This window comes from Artemia sp. Qi Xiang Cuo, chromosome 11 (assembly GCF_049724085.1).
Source record: "Artemia sp. Qi Xiang Cuo chromosome 11, ASM4972408v1, whole genome shotgun sequence".
In the NCBI taxonomy this organism is placed as follows: domain Eukaryota; kingdom Metazoa; phylum Arthropoda; class Branchiopoda; order Anostraca; family Artemiidae; genus Artemia; species Artemia sp. Qi Xiang Cuo.
Genome location: NC_142804.1, coordinates 55769654 through 55793857, shown reverse-complemented (window position 1 = coordinate 55793857; position 24204 = coordinate 55769654). Strand labels below are relative to the sequence as shown.

Sequence of the window (24204 nt, the reverse complement as noted above, 5' to 3'; positions counted from 1 at the left end):
CCATTCATGGTGAATACATACGAAGGAATTCTTTCAGTATTAGGCATAGCCTAACTCTGGGGCCCATGTGTTTCAAAACAGCATAGGTCAATTATAAGTATGCTCCATGGAAATTATGAACAACTACGGAAAACTTTTCGAGATCCTATGGGTCCGATAGTTTCTATACTTTTGACAAATATATGTGTTTGGCCATCAAGATTTTTGTTGATGGTACTTCACGATGGCCGCATGTGAAAGAACGCTTTTAAAATTGGAATATAACTGTAGCCTACTGCCCACGTATTTCAAAACAACACATAATACGGGTGCTACCTGGAAATTCGGAACAAACATGGAAAACAATGTTCAATCCTAGAGAGTTAGGCCCGGAGGCTTCCTTAAACATATTTCCGACTCCTGGGGATTCAAAATGACTGAATATTGATGCCAAAAAACGGTTATAGTATTTACTAAAAAATATTAGAGAACATATATGTTGAGTCAATTCATTAAGAGCTTTCGCTGAGAGTTTTTATCAACAAAATAAATCTGTTGACAAGACTGAAACCTTTAAAGTATAAATAGTTCTTGTCTGAAAACTAATTTTTAAAAACACTACTGAACCTAGAAATTAGAATATCTACTCTCAGTTACAATTTGATAGAACGTTAGTTTCTATTTCTGTCCTGTTATCAGGTAATAGTTATAACCTCAGAGGCGTCACTAGACAACTATTAAAATTAATGAAATTTTGTATCAACAGATCCTGATCTTCTTTTAATGATGTTACGTCATATTTTTCCATCAGCCCATTTACCTTAAAAAAAAAAAAAAAAAAAAAAAAAAAAATAATCCAGCGACGCTTCACACTGCTATTTTTCAGAATCAAAATTTTTACCGACTGGCTGAAAACATTGGGGACGGGGGATTCTTACTCTTCATCAGACGTGACACCCTTGATAACCAGAGACTTAAGAGACTAGAGAACAAACTTAACTTGTAAAAAATGTCGTGACTCAAAACTTTTCAGTTTTTTTTTTACTAGCTAGAAATTTTACACAAAATAACCAACCAGGTTTGTACTCTTTTTACTGGCTCAAAATTGGACACAAAATCAACGAGGTGGTACGACATGGTAACGCGTAAGAAAGGCGGACTCGTATGGCATAGCTTAAGGAGTAATGCTATCGTCCTGCAATAATACACCGCAAAAAAACAAAGATTAGCCCACTTTTTAAGGTTCGGTTTGTGCACTTTTTACTGCCTCAAAATGTGATGCAAAATCAACGAGGTGGTACGACAACGAAACAGATCAACGAGATGAGATGGTAATCAACGAGACGGATTCACGTGGCTTCCCTTTCTCACATATGCTTTACAAGTAATGTTATCGGCCTGGGAAAATACGCCACAATAAAACCATTGAGATTATGGCGTGCTTTTTAAGGTTCGGTTTGTGCACTTTTTACAGGCTCAAAATTTGATGAAAAATCAACACGGCGGTACGACAACGAGACAGATCAACGAGATGAGATGGTAATCAACGAGACGGATTCACGTGGCTTCCCTTTCTCACATACACTTAAGAAGTAATGTTATCAGCCTGGGAAAATACGACGCAATAAAACCATTGAGATTATAGCGTCCTTTTTAAGGTTTGGTTTGTGCACTTTTTACTGGCTCAACATTTGATGCAAAATTAACAAGACGGTACAACAACGAGATGAGATGATAATCAAAGAGACGGAGTCGCGTGGCTTTCCTTTCTTAAATACGCTTAAGAAGTAATGTTATCGGCCTGCGAAAATACGCTACAAATGTATTTCTAGGCTCATTGCGTGGGCTCAATATGTCTCAGAAAAGGAAGAAGAAAACAGAATTTGAGGGTAAATTATATGTAAGAAAATAAGGGTAAAAGTATTTATTCTAAAAAGGATAATAATTAATTACGGCAATATTATTATTTTAATTAACAATTTCGCCGCATTTGCACCGCTGATACTGACTACAAAATCGCAACTGATAAATAAATCAGGATGTAGAATGAAAGAATTAACAATCATTTGGGAACTTTTAACTGTTCTTCTTTTTCATATGTTTGCGAGGTCTGTGGTTCCAGTAGGAGGTCCATTCACCTCTTGTTCAACGTTTTCTTTTCCTTAACTCATATTCAGCCAGTGTTGTCTTGTAACCTATTTGAGTCAAATTTAAACGCAAACCAAATTTTTTTTTTCCTAAGATTTGCGAGTCGTTTTCTAGTATGCCTCGATGACAATTCAAGAGTTTTTTTTAGATGTTGCTCAAATCGTGGATTTTAGTGAATGACTCGCTTTTTCTGTTGTTAGATATTTGGATATACCAAATCCTATTATTGAGTTAGGACTAAAGTGAATACACCATTCGATGCCTTTTTTTTATGCTGATTACGAATATAATAATCATTTCTATCGGAAATTAATTTCAGCCCCCCCTCCCTATATATGCCAATTCAGGGTTAGGTTAGGTTAGGTATATATAGAGGGGGGGGGCTGAAATTCATTTCCGATAGAAATCATTATTATATTCGTAATCAGCATATTTTATGCTGATTACGAATATATAGTATCGGAAATGAATTTCAGCCCCCCCCCTATATATACCTAACCTAACCCAACCTATCCTAACCTAACCTTGAATTGGCATATATAGGGGGGCTGAAATTTCCGATAGAAATGATTATTATATTCGTAATCAGCATAAAAAAAAGGCATCGAATGGTGTATTCACTTATTCCTAACTCAATAATATGATTTGGTAGAACAAGGGCCAAAGCATTTTATCTTTGATTGGCTTGAAACTTATATCCTTAAGTCCTTGGATCGTTGAGACTTCCATACAAAAGAAAATAATTGGAAAAAACTAGGTTTTGGTAAAATTTATGGTAAATGGTAAAATTTATTTTGTTGAGGCGTGACCTCCCCAAACATGGGGCAGATTTGTTACCTATTGGCTTGACACTTGATCGTTGCCTTGGCTAAGGGAACCATACATTTTGTTAGAATAGGGAGATAATAGCGACCCCAAATTAGGCCAACAATCTTGTCATCCCTTATAAATAAAGCTGAGTGAATAGTCCTAAAAAATGCGGCCCCGAAAAGGGTTTAAAAAATTTGTCATGGCTAGCGCAAAACCTACATCCATAAATGCTTGGGCCAAGAGGACCACAATGTGACAGAAAAGAAAATATTCGTTCCGCTGAAAAAAGGTCAATTTTGTTTTCTTCTCAAATAGTTTGACACTTACATCCTTAAGTTGCTACGCCAGGAGAACACATGCGCAAGAAAGGACAGTTAAGATGGGCACATGGAAAGTCCTTCGGTAAGGGAGACCCGAAATCTCCAAAAATAGAAGAAAAATATATTTGTTTGGGTGAATTTTGGGCCTAAAAGGGCAAATAATATTTTCTCAATAGCTTGAAATTTAAATCCGTAAATTTCTGGCAAGTTGCTTGTTATTGTACATTTGTTACTTTGAGATTTTAACTTTGTACCCAAATTCTATATATTATATTTCACTTCTTTGGCTTTACTTGAAGTAGTTATTGCATATACTGGTTTGACTTTTTGTTTTTATTCTATTTAGATTTCAGTAATTTAGTAATTTTTCGCGTTTCCAAATTGTTTTTTTTAAATTCTTTCCCTTTTACAACTCCGAGGACTCCTTGTTGTGATATAGCCAGAATTTCCATCCTACAGAACAATCTTGAAACTTGGGTTTTAAAGATTTGTCTTGAAAGAATTGGTCTTATTTCTTTGGTTTCATTTTTATTTGACATTCAAACAATAATCAAAACTAGACAAGATATGGGTGTCTTGACTCTATGTCGAGAAAATTGGTGTCTATGAGACCAATTATCTTGTTAAACTAAGACTAAAGTAGATGTAAAATCGGTCAAAAGGAAAATGTTAACTAGATTCAAAGCTTATAGCTACTAATATGGAACTGTGAAACCAATATTTGAGACGAAGCCAAAGATTAGGACAGTTTTTGTTTGCTCCGGGAGCCGACCACATAGGCGCCAATCAGGTGAGGCGACAAGGGGAAGCTGCCCCCTAGATTTTGCAAAATGACTTTTTATGGTATCTTTATAAAATATCTCCTCCCCCCTTGATTTTGAGAAACACAACTTATTTGTATCTTCATAATGAAAAAACTTGAAAAATCCTTCTCCCCATTCCTATATATTTTTAGTGATTTGGCGCCTTTGTCCACCTTTAAAAAGGAGACAAAAGGTCCATTCAAGAAATTATTCAATCTAAAGTAAATAGTAAATATAAAATACTTTAATACCTAAGACACTTTGCGAAGATGGGGGAATGGTTATGGGCTCAGGAACATTATTATTGAATGGACCTTTTGTTTTTTTTTTTTAAGGGGAAAATCCTTGCAAAACAATATTTCGAAATTCTTCTTTTTTTTTCTATTCAAATATCATCAAAACAAATGTTTAGGAAGTTGCCTAAACTTACAAATTGGATTAAATGAGGTCACAAGGAATCAACATATGCTTATTCTAGAACGACATTAGTTAATTATCGTAGTGATTCTTTTTTCTGTGTTTTTCCTTTTTTTCTTTTTATTTTATTTATTATAGCCTTCTCTTAGACTACCTCTTAGTAGTTTGTAGTTTTAATTTTTGCTTTATTTTGAATGTCTAGGACATAACTTGTCACAGTTAGAAGGTGTTAGTATGGGAGGTGACAGCCAGAGGCATTTCGGTGGCACTGGTACTGGTTGCTTTAAGCAACATGAGCACACGCTTCTTGCAACTCCAAAAAGTGCAATCAATAAGCACCAGACGAAAAACCTGCCATCTTCACCTCCCTCTAGTGCTGCATGGCCCCCACAGCCCTGGGTTTTAGAGCTTGCCGACGTGGCTGGTCACCCATTAATTGACACTGAGCAAGCTCGTCAGCCAACAGATCCTCCCTCTGTTTTTCAGACACCGGTGAGTTCAGGTGCATGGTGTCGTATTACGCACCTAGATATTATACTCGGCATGGTTGTCATTGTCTGTGTATTGTATGTTGCTTATGTGTCACTAACCCATTTTATATTTTAGTTTAAAACACTTAGCTTTTCAGTTTAAATAGATGAGCAGTTAATATAATTTAAATTGAGTAAAATCCTCTCCGGAAAAAAAATCCTGAATACAGCCCTGAATCTATTACCCTGAATCTATAGCCCTGAATCTGAATCTATTACCATTGACTACAAGACTGCAATGCGAAAAGGTTGTTAGTCATATATGGCAAAGCAATACAGCTTGCTCTCTATCAATTACTATCTTGGCTATAGCCAGAATTTCATGAAAAATTTACGGATTTTCATGAATTTGTCCAACTAAATTGTATATAAATCATGTGTACCCACAGGGCAGAGAGGAATCCTTCCCCCTCAGATTAATTTGAAAGTCTCATCACCAAGAAAAGTTAAAAAGAATAACCTAAAAATGAAGCGTTTCCACTCCCCCCCCCAGAAACTTTTTTTATATTATCTAGTCAAAATTTCATTGTTTTAGCGCCATTTGTAGACTTGTGTCACCCCGCCAACCTTATAGCTCAGTTCGTAATTCATAGCTTCTTATGATTTTAAAATTAAATAAAAATGAGCTTAAATAAAGCTTTTAACTTTAAATAAAAAAGTAATATTTACCGCTTTTTACCACTGTTTCTCCGTTTCCTCTCAATCAGCTAGTGTCTCAGCCATAGTCAGAATTTCATTCCAGTGGCATTTGTGTTTATTATTTTCCCAAAACTACTATATAATCTTTGTAAATACGATTCAGTGCTTAAATTATCCTCAAAAATGTTACTTTCTGGAAGTGAAATATTGCTGACTTTTTTTCCTTTGCACAATGTCTTACGATTATTATATGCGGCAATACGCAGCCTGAGTACAGAAACACATACCGTGGGTCTGAAATTTTTTTCTCAAGCAAAGTTAGGTACGTTTTTTTTTTCAACGGGTGTTCCATAGCTATTTCTGTGATATTAGGCCCATTTGTGAAATTTTTCAAGGAGGGAGGAATCAGCTTTGAAAAAAAAAAACAGGTTACAAGTTGATGAATTGAATGGACCATGCGAGAAATCGATGGAAAACTCGTAAAATCTTGGGACTCAGAGAGTATAAACCCTTCTACCTCCGGCACAGGTGTGTGCAACACACTATTCAAGCATAAGCTACTCTTTTTTAGCTAACTCCCCTTTTGCATACTGTTTTTTATTTCAATTGTTTTGTTTGTTAGCATATTACTTTCGATTTTATTCAAAATTATTAAAAATTTCTTATCATTTGTTCATAAGTGAATTTTAAACGGATGTACCTACAAGATCCTCTGGGTCTACTCCCCCTGAAGTATCTTTTCCCTCTAAATCTCCTCTTTTTTCCGTCATGGTGAATTTGGCCCGCGCCTCTTAAGTATACCCTCTTAAATAAATTCCTGCAAAACTGTCCGATTGAAGAAAAGTGAGGCATTAAAACTGGCTTTTTTGCGTTAAGATTATCAGCATGTAAACTTTCTTCATCCTCCTCCAACTCCTTCTCCAACTTCCTGCCATCACAAAAGGGCTGGAAAGTTATGGTTGGACTTCTTAAAAATTTAGAAATCTAATTCTGTCCTTTACTCCCTATTTGTGTCGCTGAAGTCAAGGGTAAATTACATTTTGTAGGTAGTTACAATAATACTTTTTTTGGGGGGTGGGAGTTCTATTAACCATCTTGAGAGCGAATTTCCAATTTTGGGGGTAAACCAACATAGGTGAGTCGTTTTATATGTAAAGCATGCGTAGGTTCCAAATATGTCGTTTTAGAAACTCAAACCAAGAAATTAGCCGGATTTTATTGGGGACAATACTTCAATGTATTTCCTAAACAGGGCTTACTTTTTGCGGTTGACCAGGGCGTGTTCTCATCTGTACCATTTATTCCTTTTTCATAGCAATTACAACATACTCTTTGAAGTGGAGGACATGAAACCTCCTGACAAGGTACTTTTTTCTGGAGAGAATCCTCAGGTTGACAGCAGCAACATCTAGGTAAAGGTGGAAAAGGTGCTTACACCAACGCTTGTTTCGAAATTCATTTTTAAAGTGAAGTCAACAAATCCATTCAACCAACGCCTCCCATGTACTTGTTGTATTTTTTTACTGTTTGCAATTTTTCAACTAGCACTTTGAACCTTGCTGTGCTGTAATGTTTCTGGACACTGTTGGCTAGGGAATAATTAGCACAGGATGAGCAGACACTAGCTATGCTGTTATCTTTCCAACGCAAAACAGTCATTCCTCCAGCAGACGTAGCAAGCGACAAGGTTGCTTCTTTCTTCGTTTTCATCTCGATTTTTATTATTAGCTTAAGTGCTGCCATGTCTGCTCTTAACCTGCGCACAAAGGGACTGCTGGTGGCGTCACTTCCTTCATAGGATTTAAAATCTAAGTAAATACTGAAACTCCAACCCGAACCCATATTCTGAAACCCCACTTAGTAGCAAAACTTGAAGTGTACCATCGTTTCGTGTACTGAGCAGTACTACGTTAATCTGAGGTTAATTGACCCAACAATAACTAGTAAACGGTGGGATTGGCTCTGCTAATGAATTGTTGACCTCTTATTTCGTGGCATAGCTCTGGAGGTTTTATATTTTGGGCAGTCTTGTTGAGCTTGGGTTTTAGCTGCAATCCTGAGATCATCCTGGGAAGGTTTGATTTGCGATTATCCAACAGGACCTGAAAAGTTGAGTGTTATATCTGCATGTAGTGTTGCAGCAGAAAGAGAAGTTTTGAGCTCAGTGCTTGGCCTGTGCCATTTTAAGTGTAAGTTCTAGCTAAATGCATCAGAGGAAATGATTCCGCTTGGTAAAATTCCAATGTGTCAAGGTGTGCACTATCCTTGGCTGTAGTTTTCTCTTGCGTATTTATAGCCCCTAAGCTCTACCTGACGCCAAGTTGGGTTTCTAGTTCTTGAGAAAGAGGCTTCTAAGCTGGGTATAAATTATCTTTGTGGCTAGAAATACCTGAAGGATTTGGGTTAAGTTCTTTTTCCCTGATACTTTAGAATATGAAGATAATTTTTTCATTACGTCTGATTTTCTGATGATTCATGTGCAGAAAAAACTTTACGGGTTACTGAGCACAAGATAGAAGTCATAAATGGCACAAGTGTCATCTGCGGCACAATTAACGAAATCATCTTTTTTATGCTGTCTATTTGTTTCTCATTTTTCTTTGCGCTTGCACTTTCCATTTCCACTGGTTGTGTTTTATGGGTTTTCTAATATTTTATTGTTTTTAAGTTGTTATTATAAGCAACAAAAACTACATAGGAAGCTAGCACAATTTCAGTTTTACAACCTCTATTTGTGTTGACCCAAAGCTATTTTATGGGCAGTGTCCTCATGTAGGGAGTAGGAAGTAGGATGTGTGATGGCTCAGTAGGAAGTGTATGGCTTCCCTGTAAGAAATAATTACAAATTAAATAAGTTGCTCTAGCACACTTCTAAGGAGTTGATATATCTGGAAAAAAATTCCCAACATCCCAGCATATTATTATCCTGGCCCATTGCCTCTTCACTCCAAAACTATGCTTTTTTTGCGGTTGGGAAGGGGCCCATGATGGATTTGGCTTCCTTACCCTTGTAATATATTTTGCCATCTGTCGGACTTCTCCTTCCTTTACTATATCCTCCAGCTTAACCATAAAATTATGAAGTATCTCAAGCCAGTGTCTAATTTTAGATGGACCTTCTTATATCAGACACCTTCTTGTTTCCACAGTTGCCACCTCGTACTTTTGACATAATGGGGATTCGGCCTTCCCTATTCGGGGAAGCTGTTTCCCATAATTTTTCTTTCCTGTTATGGCTTTTATTGTCATTCTTTTCTCAGACCCTTTCAGTCGTAGAAAATGTTTAGTCAGGGTGGGCTTAAACTTTGGTAGTAATTCCTTTGTTTCCCTTACATCTCACCTTCCTGTGTCGGTTTTGTTCCGCTCTCTCATTGCTCCAACTCCTCATCACCACCTTCCAGCAACTCTGAAAAATTCGGATGAAAGGTTCGGGACCAGAGTATCTCGATGATGTCCCAGCCTTGGCTGCTTTATCTGCCATTTCATTATCCTCTATTCCAGAGTACCTTGGGACCCATATTAGGGTAAATTGGTTTCCTTTGGATGCCGAGCTATTCAGGGCTTAGTAGCATTCCGATTCTCGCTTTCACCGGCTCTTTACATTCTGAAGAGCCTTTAGGCATTCTTGATTGTCAGTTAAGGTGATGAGTCAGTTTGGTCAGGGTGGGCTTAAACTTTGGGAGCAAACATCCAAAGATAAGAATAATGGCTGTAAAATAAAAAGAAGTTCAGTTACCTTTCAAATCTTCACAGAAAATATAGTCAGAATTTTCTAATAAATTGAAGCAATAAAACAGATTATTCGTCTTAGCAGACGAAAAAAACAAAGACAGGTATAAAACTCAAATATGGGTACAGAGGGTGATACAATTAACTGTCCTCAACACTTACCACAGCCTAAGAAAGGATTAAGATGTGGCCTAAACGTGAGTTCCAAATACATGAGTTTAGACATGAGTCTTTGAATCTGATTTCCCAATATATCCTCCCCTCCATCTAATCTCACTTCCCCATATTTCATTTTGCGGAATTTGAGTTTCAGAAGATTTGTTCTGGCTCAAAATATCAAGTTCTGTCAAAGTAGATGGGAGTACTGATGATGTCTATGTCAAAATTTTGAAGTTGGTATTGATTTTTTTTTTTTTTACTGTGAATTAATTTCAGCATTTAAATTTATACCTTCCTGCGATTTTTATTTACATTTATTAAATTTTAATCTTTACTTGAAATTTAAAAAGATTGACTTACTTGACTTAAGTCCCATCCGTCCTTGAAGGTCGTCTTGGGGCCTCTTTCTTCGTAATGGCGTGGATATGCCTTTTGTATGCTTATATGCTATAATCTTAAAAATATTATAAATTTTTAAACATAGTTATATTAAGCATTAATTTTTCCATTTTTATTTTTAAAAACTCTTATTATACTTAAAAAAAAAGGTTCGTTTTGAAAGTGACCAGGGTCAGAGTCTCTGAAAATTGGGACTTGAATTCAGTTTTTAGGTTGGGCTTATTGCCTGCTGAGCCTTCGTTGAATAGGATGGCGATGGATAGAGCTCAAAGGAGGCTTAAAACATCATTTTAGGCACGCACAGAAGAGAAGGAGTATCGACCCCTCCCCTCAGAAAAAACATAAATCTTGCCAAATTTTATCAGCTAAAATTCTACGGTTTTCAAATATTTAGACTTTTGTTGCCCCTTTGGAGTACCCTACTCCTGAATCAGAGATCCTGTATAACAAATCCTGGCATAGGTGCCTCGCTCTTTTGCTCTAATTAGAAAAAATTACACCTTTCTAGAAAGAATACGACGAATTCAATTACGGTTTGACATCAAAAGTGAATTTAGGGGCTTGAGTGCCTCCGCCCTGCTATTATGCATGATAAACTTTGTTCCTGCTTCCTCCCCAGGCTAGACGAACTTACGAAGATGTTGAATAATTTTGACTTCTGACAGCTTCTTATCCGATAGCTCCTTATGTGGGGTCTATATGTATCTCATATGAAATTTTTTCCCCCATTTTGCCCAACAGCCAGAGCATGGCAGGGCATTTCATTCATCGAAGTAGTTTTTGGCAATATTTTACGAAATTTCCTTTGGTGGCTCCTCCCACCTTCGTCGAAATTTCTTCCGTATGTTTGACCAATGCTGGAAAATATTGCTGGATTTCTTTTTTTTTCAACGCTGAGTTTTTATTGTTTTTATCTCTATCTCTCTTATTCTTTTGGAGAGAAATGCTCCCGTAAAGAGTACATACAAAGCACCTAAAGTATCGGGATGAATACGATTAAAGGAAACCAGAAGGATTAAAGGAAACCAGAAGGATTAAAGGAAAAGAGAAGGATTTATGGACAAAACACATAATAAACAGAACATTATTACTACCTCCCTTAAAGAGCAAAGCTTGTCTGTAGGGGGAAGCTTATCCATACGATTTGAAATCTAACAGCTTTTCATTTTTTGTGCGTTTGGGCAGAGGGAGTGGGTTACTTCTTGAAATTATGCCCCTTAGTCAGCCTTAAATGAGACCGATCAAAGCAGTTTTATTCCTTGAAGATTATTTTGAATTCTGGCCATTATTACCTTCTTTTCCTCGAGGAGGGGTTAACCCTCACTGGTGGATCCAGGGGGCAGGGGAGGGACCCCCCCCAAAAATTTTTTCTGATGCCCTCTTTCCCCCTTTTTTCTTTTCTTTTTTTCACTCCTATCTTTATAATAAATTTGTCAATTCGGTCAATTATTGGCACCTTTCTCACATTACCCCCCTCCAAGATCTCTATCTTTGGTGCCCTTGTCACATTGGGGTTCCCCCAAGATTTTTCTCTAGATCCACTCCTGGTAACCGATGAAAATAATAAAAAACAAGAAATGCGGAAATAAGACTTGGAAAGCTCACTAGAACAGAAGATTAAGCTATTATATTTTTGTATTACGTATTGAGAAATTAGTCGAAATGTCATGGCGGTGTGCTGGTTTTCTAATACAGTTTAGCAACAACAACACCATCCAACTGTTTTGTGCCACACCTCAGAGCGAAATGACAACTAGACCTCCGATGCAAAAGTCCTGTGAAATGTTGCTCCGCAGCTATGAGCCATGGGTAACAGCTATGGAGGACACATGTGACTTTCTCCGCGGTAAAAACTCAAATAGTTAGTTTTTAGGTTTGTAGTTAGCAGTAAAATTAGGGTATTACTCTTTGGATACTCCGTAGGGGGACATCGGTTTCTACTCCTCATCAAGTTTGGTTGAGATCTGAAATTTTTTTTTGGGAAATGAGTAAATGACCAGATTCCAGAAGGCTCCCTTGCTTCTTTAGACCTATGCACCGGATGACGAGTGGACCTTCTTTGGTCTAGTTCTGGGACCAATTTCTATACTCGTGCAAAATTTCAGAAAATTTGATAAAAATAATAATTTTCTTACGAAACTAAAAGAATTAGGATTTAGAATTTCGTAATCGACTTTTCCACAAATGCTTCTTAGAAATAAAGAGCTTATATAGAATGCTAACCCCAGGCCTCACATAGATAATTCCACGCTCGACACTGTCTGCTGATATGTAATGTCAAGGAAGTTCCCTTTTGGAAATCGGATAGTTTTGTCTCGCTACATTTCTTATTGTTTATAGACTAGGATAAAAAGATTATCGTTTTTCTGAAAATTCACTGGAAATTTTCCAATCTCTAGAGGAAGTTTTCGTTTATATTTTATGATCTACGTATTAGAAAAAGCTTACGAGCTATAAATCCCTGGATGTATACTACTATTACTAACAACTTATTGCAGCAACAAGTTGCTTGAGGCGAAAGCAGCTACGTACTCTCCTCCTCCATCCCAATCTATTCAAAGCCTCACTCTTTACACCCTCCCAAGAATTCCAATTTCATTTAAATCCTTCCTTACAACATCCTCCCATCCCATTCGGGAACTATCTGCTTTTTGTTTGAGCCTAGATGGTTGGCCGATCAAGGAGGATCCCCAGAACATGTCCTTGGTATCTCAATCTTTCTCTCCTTATAGCTCTAAAAAATGAGATTGGACCATATTTTTCGTACAGTTTATTTTTTGGGTTACGGTCAATCAACCGGGTAACCAAAATAATTCCACATTGCAAGAATAATTTGTTTTTTTTTTAGATTAATTAAAAAAAACTTTTTCCACAACATAAGTTTTTCAAAGAAAAGTAAAGAACTCCATTTAACAAAAATGAGCAAAAAAAATCAAATAATCTACCAAGCGTAAACTACCACAAATCAGCATCGATAAATAAATGAAACCCAAAACGAACAGAAACTACAATAATTAACCGAGTCAAACTCAAAACGAGCAGAAATTAACATACGTTGGGCGCAAAACCCCTATGCCTTCCCAAGGCCAGAACAAAATTTGCACTTTACTGAAAAATTATAAATGTTTTTACTTTTATAACTTTAATAAATCAAATAATATTAATATTTTGATTACTAAATTTCAGTATATGTATATTAAACTGACAATGCACATTCATTTGTATTTTTTCAGTTAAGTGCAAATTTTGTTCTGGCCTTGGGAAGGCATAGGGGCTTTGCTCCCAACTTATGTTAATTTCTGCTCGTTTTGAGTTTCATTCGGTTAATTATTTTAATTTCTGTTTGTTTTGGGTTTCATTTATTTATCGATGCTGATTTGTGGTAGTTTCACGCTTGGTAGATTGTTTGATTTTATTTTCGCTCATTTTTTGTTAAATGGAGTTCTTAACTTTTCTTTCAAAAACTTATTTTGTGAAAGAAGTTTTTTTAATTAATTTCTGTTCGTTTTATATTGACATAGTCTTTTCAGGGAAAAAGAAAATAATAATTTAAATCTTTTCGTTTTTTAAGACTTTATAGTTTGACCTGCTATTTGTATGCTGGAGAAAAATTTTCATCAATTTTTAACAACCTACATCCTTTTAAAAATCTGGACACAAATAGTACTGTTTAAATTAGTTTCAAACCTCCTCTAGTTGACCGGAAATGGAAAACTTGATACCATTCGCAAAAAAATCTGTTTACTTTCTTTGATAGCTTGGATACACTTACGATATTTTGATTTTGTTAAATTTTAAGAGCAGAAACAGCCCCGAAAGTTTGAACATAATACCCTCAGTCGTTCTTGGGATACTGCTGAGATGCCTTATTGGGAATTAGCATTATCACAGTGCATTTTGATTTAATCTTAAGGCAACATTTAGTTTTTAAACATAATGGGAAAATGGGAGGGTGGGCGTGGGAGGGTAGGATTGGAAGGGGAATTAGTTTCCCTCCAATCACTTTCGACTATTAAAAAGGGCATCAGCCCTTTCTATTTTTAATTGAATAAGCCTTTTTTGAACTTCCCACGACAACTCCTTCAATAAGAAGCGCCCTGGTCTAAACAACAACAACTAAAAAATAATACATTATACCCACATCGATCTTTACTATAAAAATGTCAAGCCTTCCAATCACTTTCGACTATTAAAAAGGGCACTAAGCCTTTCGATTTCCAATCGAATTAGCCCTTTTTGAAACGTCAACGTTTTCTTCAAACACCTTATATGCCCCCAGGGCATAAATTACAACCATTACCTTAAGGTCTGTTAGGGTGGTTGTCATCCTCTAAGACCGAATTACCAGAACTTTCAACTACGTTAAACAAAATGGCTATCTAAAAATTTTGATTGGATGTGTTTGGGGAAAGCGTGGGTGTGAGAGGGGCGGTAATCACTCTCCCATCACTTTCAACTGTTAAAAATGCCCCTAGCCCATTCAATTTCCAGTCAAATGGACCCTTTTGAAGTTTCTACGACAAAACTTTCAATAAAAATCTTATAGGCCTCCAGGGCATAACTTACAACCCTTGCCCTGAGTCCTGGGGGGGGGTGTCACTCTCAAGGACCTAATTTCCAGAACTTTCTACTACGTTGAGCAAAATGGCTATCTGAAAATTTTGATTGGATGTGTTTGAAGGAGTGGTGGGCGTGAGAGGGGTTAGTTACCCTCCAATCATTTTCGACTATTACAAAGGGCACTAGCCCACTCAATTTGGAATTGAATGAGCCCCTTTTGAATTTTTACGACAATTCTATCAATAAAGACTACATATGCCCCAGGGGCAGAATCTGCCAATGTTGTCCTGGAGGTAGTGGAGGGTTTGTCATCCTTAACTGCATACTTTCTAGTATGTTCTATAACGTTGAACAAAATAGTCATCTCTAAACTTTGATCACATGTTTGTGGGGAAATGGTGGGCGTGAGAGGGGGGTTAATTACTCTCCACCCCCCTCTGACTAGTAATCGTGACGATTTCCATTCAAATGAGCCCTTTTTTAAATTTCTATAACAACTTTCTATATAAACATTATATCCCCAAGGGTACAACTTTCAACCCTTGCACTGAGGGCTCTGAGGGGGCTATCATCCTAAAAAACATAATTTCAAGAAATTTCAACTACGTTGAACAAAATGGATATCTCAAAACTTTTATTGGATGTTTTTGGGGAAATGGTGGGCGTGGAAGGGGTGCTGGTTGCCTTCCAATCACTTTCGACTATTAAAAAGGGCACTAGCCATTTCAATTTCCGATTGAATAAGCCCTTTTTGAAGTATCTACGACAAAGCTTTCGATAAAAATCTTATTTGCCCCAGGACATAACTTACAACCCTTTCCCCCAGGGTTGTGTGGGAGTGTCCTCCTCAATACATATTTTCTATCTGGAAATCAACTAAACTGAATAAAATGGCTATCTACGAATTTTGATTGGATGTGATTGGGGGAATGATGGGAGAGAGAGGGGGGCTAGTTGCCCTCAAATCACATTTGACTATTAAAAAGGGCACTAGACCTTTGAATTTCCAATCGAATGAGCCCTTTTTCAAGTTTATACGACAAAGATTTCAATAAAAACTTATATGTACCCAGGGCATAACTTATAAGCCTTGCCCTGAAGACTGTAGGGGGGGGAATGTCCTGCTCAAAGGTATAATTTCCTGAACTTTAACTGCGTGGAATAAAATGGCTATCTCAAAATTTTTATTGGATGTGTCTGGGGAAATGGTGGGCGTGGAAGGGGTGTTAGTTGCCTTCCAATTACTTTTGACTATTAAAAAGGGCACAAGCCATTTCAATTTCTAATCGAATGAGCCCTTTTCGAAGTTTCTACGACAACGCGTTTTATAAAAATTTTATTTGCCCCCAGGGCATAACTTACAACCCAAGTCCTGAGGGCTGTGAGGGCTGTAAACATAATGGCTATCTCAAAATTTGGATTGGATGTGTTTGGGGGAATGATGGGCGTGGGGGGGGGGGGTAATTGCCCTCCAATCCCTTTCGACTATTAAAAAAGGCACTAGCAACTCCAATTTCCAATCGAATGAGCCCTTTTCGAAATTTCTACGACAACTCGTTCGATACGAAGTGTCCTGGTATGGAGAAAAAAAAAAACATTGTGCCCACATCGTTCTTTACTTAGGCAGCGCTAGCGGTCTGCCTACGAAAACCGTAGTTTTCCCCGCTATACAAAGTACTTAAAAATTCGTTCAATAAGCTGAAACGAGAAAAATCGAAAAGGTGATTTATAAGAAGATTTTGAATAACTAATCATCATTTGAATTTTTTAATTGCATAAGCCATCCAGCCTAGGTGAAGCATATCCTAGGTGAAACAGGTCCTAGTTGAAGCATATCGTCAAGTGGATGATTTGTACGAGTCCAATTCGTATTCACTTTCAATGGTGTCTTTACATCTGTTTTTCGAATTCCATATTTTGAATTTTAGCAATAACACTACACAATCTGTCTTTCAGTTATACAAAATAGTTGTCTGTATTTTCGTATCTCTATATCTGTTCTTCAAGGTCCATATTCCAAATTTTAACAGTAGCACTACATTCAACAGATTTGTTTTTTCTATATATGTTTCCTACTTACCACTAAATAGGTTTCTCTATATCTACATCCAAGACCATAGCTATATTTTTCTTCGATGGGAGGGTATTTTTGGGGGAGGGGGTTACAAATTAAAATTTAAAAACGTGTAAAAAAATATGTTTTTGATGTTTTGTTAAGTTTTTACTAGTCGGACAAAAATTTTGGTGGGAAGAGGGTCGAAGCCCCTACCCCCTCCTCCTCCTTGATGTGCCCCTGTCTAAATCTTTTGTTCAATATCCACTTTCTGAATTTTAACAATAACACTCAACAATCTGTCTATCTGTAATACAAAATGGATTTTTCCTATCTTTTTCTCCATATATCTCTATATCGGTTTTTCTATCTCTATATCTGTTTTTCAAAATCCATTTCCTGAGTTTTAGCAACGACGTTCAAAAATCTATCTATTTGTAACGAAACTAGTTTTCTTTATAACTGTATCTCTATACATCTATGTAGCTGCCTTCCCATCTGTTCCTGAAAATCCGCATTCCAAATTTTAACAATAACACCAAACTATGCATCTTTCTGTAATTCAAAATTCGTTTTACTCACAAATTTCCAAATTTTGTTAGGGGATCTATGTAAGAGTTAAGTAATGAAGACGGGGGGGGGGGTAAGGAGGTTAAAATTAATCAGCTTTGCTGAAAATATTAAAAAGTTGTTTGGCTGTGGTGGGGGTGTTGAAAAAAGCAAATCTACAGTTGGAATTTTGGAATTGAAAGTCAAACATTATTTTTCAAATAAATTTTAATTGGCAAAGAAAATATTTTCTTAAAATTGTCATTGCCTAAATTCAAAAACAAGCGTTGTCGTTCTTAGAATTGAAGTAATTTTTTTTTGTTATATTTTCTTGTCTTTGAACAAACTTATTGGTGCCAGCAAGTTTGTCTTGAAGTAGTTTTGAAAGCCCCCTTTAGTTCAAGGTCATACTAGTAGTGTCTACTTAAAACATACTTTGTTTCGGAAATCGCTCTATAACACCGTATTCTTTACCTTATTCTTTTTTTTAATATATCTTGAAAATTAAAGTTTTACTGGAATATATGCTTTCAGAATCGATTAAATGTGCTTGGCTTCAAGGTAATTGTGTCGGCTCGTAAAAAAGTGTCTCAGCACCTTTCGGACTATAATCGAGTTGCGTTTTTTTTGTGCTTTTCTTTCCTCCTAAAAAGTATGTTGTAGTGTTGCACGTTAGAATACATAATCCCTGATAGCTTTTTTCGTCTAGTTGTCATTTTTTTCTGAAGAATTTCCTTTTTTTTTGTTTTAGAATAGAGAAATAGTAAATAGATTCTTATTTGCTTTTTAGGAACCTCCAAGGAAACAGATTCAATTAAAAGAAAAAAGTGAGAAAAAAGTTATGGATTCTGAGTGCTGCTATTGTACTGATCCTAAGGTAGTTGTGCAGCTCTTGTGCTTTTGCTGTCTTGTGCTTTTGCTGTCTTGTGTCTGTAGCTTCCTTTCCTCTATAATTTTTTAATCCTCTTAAACGGGCAGTTTATGTCTCACTTTACCCACAATCTAAGTATATAAATTTATTTATTGTTATGTACGTTTTTATTTGCAAAAGAAGTCAGTTAAACTAATTTTTGGTGAATGAGACGTTAAATTTTTGGTTCTAGAGCTAATATTCGTCTAATCTTGCAATTTGTCTTAATTTAAATTATAACAGATTTTAGGCTCAGAGCACTGCATTGATCTTGACACATTTTAAAAAAATTTTCATTTTTGTGACAGCAATTATCAAAACCGTCTTGATTAATTTTCACTGCCATTCTAATTCTTTTGTTTTTTCCTCTTTATTGGTTGTCTTAAGTATTTTACTTATTGTGCTTACTTTACAATTAAATTAAAAATAATTTAACCTTTTGCATTACAAAACCAATAATTAACAATAATTAAAATAATGAACTCGTATAAAAAAAAAAACTTTCTGGCTAACTGGCAAAAAGGCAAGAATTGCACTAAAAACATGTTCCTGATTTAATTTCTTTGAATGAATTAGCTTGTTTCGTTGGTTTTTCAATCCTGGTTGAACTTCCTTTAAGTGATGATGCTGGGACTGTTTTAATTATTTGCTTTTTTAGTTTTTATTGGTATTAGGATTATTGGTATTTATTATATGCTATATAAATCATAGTATTGATATTTAATAGTAATGTTATTTTAATGTAAGTTTTATGGTAATTTATGTTTATCTGTGCTTTGCTAATGACTGCTGTTACATACAGAGCCAATATTCATTTAGAAAATTTTCGCTGTCTTAAAGTTATTTCCCGTTGTTTTGGCTTTTTTGTTTATTTGCATCACTTATTGCACAGAACAAATATAGAGGGGTATTTTCCTAGCGTGATATAACAAAATTGTCAAAATGAGCTTAAGCTAAAGTTCAGCCACTAATATTTTTTCATCATTTTATAATTTGTCATTTCGGTTTATAATTTATGGCACTTGTTAATTATTCAAAACTTACTCAAGTTCTTGACCTGATTAAATAAAAAACAAGTTTTTTAAACCTTTTCATTAATGATCATGGTTTCATCAAGTAATTCATTTGCCTGTGAAATACTTCTAAATGAATTTTTTATTCTCTATCTATAGCTTAATTTGTGGTAGAACTCTGGATTGATCTGTGTTTGGCAATATGCGGCTTGGGGTTTGACTCCAGTTGCTACAAGGCTACCCGACAGGCTTGCTACCTGGCGCTATATATAAAACAAAATAAAAAAAAGAAAAAGAAAAAAACCGGCAATTGGAAATTAACAATATTGTAAATGCCCTATTTGCCATCAGTGCTCTGAAGGATCCTTGTTCTCTGTTTTTTTTTTTTTTTTATCTAAACTCGTAAACTATAGATTTGTTTTTATGCGTTTACCTATTTTTACGAATTTATCCCTTTTTTTATGAGCGAGACTTTAAACATATTATGCAATAACTAATATTCATCTGATGCTGGAATTCATCATAAGGTAAATCATAACAGATTCAATGCAGATCAGAACATTACACCGTAGTTGCAATGATAGCTGCAACCTAGTAAAGGACAAACACGGCCCATAGTAGAAAAAATAGAAGCGTGAAACCCCTAAAAATGACGTGGAATTAAAACCAAAAGTATACCCCTGAAATCGTATTGGCCGAAAACCCTATACAGGAAACTTACAGTCCTTTGGCCTGAACAACAAGGGAAATCCCTTGGCTTGACCAACAAGGAAAATCACTTTTTTCTGCACGGGAAGCATCTTTTTTCCGTTTTTTCCTTCTCCACAGCTAGCGGGGAACTGAAACATCGCAGAGAGTTGTTTAAAGGCTTTCATTATAGGAAATTGCTACATATACGTGCGTTTAGAATTAAAAAAACATAATATTTAAAATAAAATCACCTTTTTTTTGTCAAAATACTGCATTTTCGTATGCATGAAATTAAGAACTATTTCAAGGTAAATTATGTCTTTTCTGCCAAAAATAGTGTTTGTAAAGAAATTCAAGAGTATGGGCCTGCCTTTTAAAATGCAGCGATAGAAAGTTTTTTTCGGCTTCCAATAGTTATAACTTTTGAAATTCATCGAAAAATGATAGGTACTCCTTCGAATGAGGCTTGCCTATGAAAAAACTTGAGTTCATACATTTTTCTTTTTTAGATATTTTGAACTCTTTTATTTATATTTCAAACTAGCAGATCTTTCAAAAATTTTCCTTTTTTTGGATTTTTTTTTAGTTTTATTTACCCTAAAGCAACGAATTCTTGTCCTACTTTTACATTTTTGATTGAGTTACTTGCACTAGTAATGTCAGGCATGGGGGGCCAGAGGGGAGCTCCAGCCCCCCTGGCTGAATGATGCTGCCTTATATTTTATATTTTTGTTTTGAGATTTCTATTATACAGCATTAGAAGTTCCGATTAGAACAAGGTAAGCCCCCCCCCTCCTGAAATTCAGCCTATGGGCGCCCATAATGTCGGGTCATTGACCTGATTCCAGTGAAGTAATCCATTATTAAAATGCAAGGCCGTATTCAGGGGGGGGGGTTACCAGGTTTGAACCCCCCCCCCGAAATGTTTGTTTGACTAGTAAAAACGTAACAAAAATGGACATAAACAAATTTTGTATGCGTTTTTTGAGGTGTTTTTATGTAACTCCCCCTTCCTAAAAAAAAATTAGTAAACCCCCCCCCCCCCGAACAAAAATCCTGGATGCGCTTCTGCTAAAATGTTAAAGAAAAATCGAATATTTAAAAAGATTTTTATCTATTTAATCAGTTTATTTATTCTATTAATTTATAGTTTAATTACTTATTTTAACTGACTAAAGGAATTTAATTAATTAATGTAATTTCATTAAATTAATTTATAATTAATTTATTGAAATTTCAATTTGATTCTATCCATAATTTGAATATCCCTTTTGTATCTGCTGTGTATCCCAAACAGAGGTTTGTTCAATTTGTTCAGAGGTTTGTTAAGTTTCTTCAATTTGTATTTAAATTAATTTAATCAATTAATCAGTTTGTTAAGTTTGTATTTACTCAAATATGCGACTAAGTTAAAATAATTTCCAACTTTGTTTTACCTGTTTATACCCTTTCTTACACTTCTTATACCCATTATTCCTTTTTTCTTCTGCTGTATGCAAAACAACAAATATACTGAGTAATGCTTAGTAAATCACCAATTAATTCACATACAAGAACAAACAAGTTCACCAGTAAATAACTGAGCTCCTGCAGTAAACGCTGGCAAAACATGCATGATAACTAGAAGATTCACCGTGACAAAGCAATCAAGAACAATTAGAATTCCTTTCAAGAAGCTATTTGTAATCTAAGTTTTAATTTTTTTTAATAGTCTTTTTATGTCTGTGTTAAATAACAGACTTATTTTGCTAATGATTTTTCCCTTGTCTTTGATCTGGTACTCCGTTAGTTTCATATGAATTAATTTGTATGCTGGGTAGAGATGCCAATTTACAAAAATGTTGGGACGCAAAAAATATTTTTGAAGATCCTTGGGGAGGGGAACTATTTTGTTTTTAAATATAGACGTAGTCCTCATTCCAATTATTTTCAAGTCCACATGATTATTTTTAAAAGAAAGATTTAAATAGAATGAAAAATGGAAAAATAAAGAGAAAGAGAAAAGATTTAAATAGAAACATGAAAAGAAAGATAGATAGTATGTAGATTTATCCTTAAGTAGATTAACAACAAATTTGAACAACTAAATCAAATATATCATCATATTACCTCGCAAGGCGCAATAACTGGGGATACAGGGAATGAAACATTCCGGGAACTTTTTTCCCTTATATAGAACTGTACAATCTTTTTCTTAAGAACAGAAAAGTGCTTGTAGATGCAATACCCTTTATTGTTTACTTATGCCGTCTCTAGGGAGGATTTGAGTCAATTCAGTAAATTTAAATCTTTAAAGTTGATTGTAGAATTGGTTTTGTTCAGAAAATGCATCTAAAACTCTTAAGTTACTACTGAGCAAGGATAAAATGAAAAAGAAACATGATAGCTGCAAAGGTTCAGTTGCGCTCTTATGCTTTATATTTATATATATATTATATATATATATATATATATATATATATATATATATATATATATATATATATATATATATATATATATATATATATATATATATATATATATATATATATATATATATATATATATATATATATATATATATATATATATATATATATATATATATATATATATATATATATATATATATATATATATATATATATATATGTGTGTGTGTGTGTGTGTGTATATATATATATATATATATATATATATACAGGGGCCAAGGGTTAAGGCCCTTGGCCCCGATTATCAGACAAGTGTTCTTTTTTTAAACTTTATTACTTTTCTCTTTTTAGTTTGAATACTTCAATTCTGGTCCTAAAAATTCATTAAATACAATTTCATTAATATTATAATAATCCTAATATTATTACATTAATATTAAAATTAATATTATAATAATATAATTATAATATAATATCCTTTCATAAATTCATTAAATATTCATTAAATATTCATAAAATTCATTAAATATCCTTTGCCCTATTGATATTCTCTCTCAGTTAATTGATTACGAGTTGTCTTGAAAGAATTTCCTATATAGGAGCCTGCGAAAAATGTAGGATGTCGGTGACTCATACAGGGATAAAATTAGCTCAGATAAGCCAAGGGTAAATTTTGTACTTCAACTTGAACGGGCTATTAAATACCTTTGCTCAGAGTTTATGCGCCCCCGTGTCAGAGGCTAGTCATGAAGTGTCCTTTGTTTGAATTAAGTAGTTTAGTTCTTATTGTAAATTTCATCTGCAAATAGTAAGTTTTTTTCTACTTTTACTGTTGACTTCTTTCTTACTAGCCTAAGTAGAGTCTAGAGAGACCGAGAGGGCAGAGTTTGGTAAAGACGAGAGGGTCATATATTATGCGAGATGTCTTTCCTGCGGGAAAGTAAGATTTTTTAAAGGAATATTTTTCGGCATGATACCGTGGGCCTATACCGTGGCAAATTCGCCTCACGAAAATTACACTTGTCGGAGCCCCTACTAGTTATAGCGATGGCAAGCCCACAGTACGAAAATCAGTGAGGACAGAGCCTGTAGAACTAGTGGCCCCAACAAGACTACGATACTGTAAACTAGTAACATCAGTAGTGGCACAGGTTACATTGTGCCACATACACTGGTGGTACTAGGAAGTAAATAATATGTATGTATAATATAGTCATTATATGTATATATATATATATATATATATATATATATATATATATATATATATATATATATATATATATATATATATATATATATATATATATATATATATATATATATATATATATATATAAATAGCGACGAAGACCACACTGCCTTTCCATCATAAACAATAAGTAGAACAACGGGGAAATTTTTATACAAGACAGCGGAACGCAACTTTAAATGAATATTTCGACCCTATATTGAGTCCTGGTTGAACTTCCTCGAAGTAATGATATTAGGGTTGTTTTAAAAATTAAAAAAAAAAACTCTTTTCAGTTTTAATGATTGAATTTTAATGTAAGTTTCTTTTATATTGTTTTTTATTCTCTTCGTTTGTTTTGCTGAGGACGGCCATTGGATATAGGGTCGAAATATATATATATATATATATATATATATATATATATATATATATATATATATATATATATATATATATATATATATATATATATATATATATATATATGCAATAGTTGTTAGTACTTGTATTGAAGTACCTGTATTACTTTAGATATAGATTTTCAGCAACACTTTTAATTTCGTATTGAGTCACCCTCAAGCTTTTCCTATTCAAAAGAATGACCAGTTAGCCTGCATAGGGTACGGAAGTTCTTTTCAGTTGTACATTGATATTACAGGCAGATGTCATTCCAACAGACGAAGAGCATCTTCAGACTGATGTATAAGATCCTAAAACAAATAGTGGTTTCATATCACTGTGATCAATTCATAGAAATGTGTTTACATCACAAAAAGACGAAGGTAGCAAGTTTCGAAACGTGCATTTGTATACTAAGAGAAATAAAAAGTACTAACTTAGCATAATGT

At 34.7% G+C, this 24204-nt stretch overlaps 1 protein-coding gene across 1 annotated transcript in view; it reads left to right on the top strand.

Annotated features, from left to right (window-relative positions):
• The window catches only part of Shab (potassium voltage-gated channel shaker cognate b), a 251737-nt gene that overhangs the window by 49556 nt on the left and 177977 nt on the right, over nt 1-24204 (top strand). Inside the window, exons 2-3 of the mRNA XM_089096523.1 lie at nt 4680-4969; nt 17886-17972. Of these exons, the coding sequence (XP_088952649.1) occupies nt 4680-4969; nt 17886-17972 (377 nt within the window). The remainder of the gene's footprint in view (nt 1-4679; nt 4970-17885; nt 17973-24204) is intronic.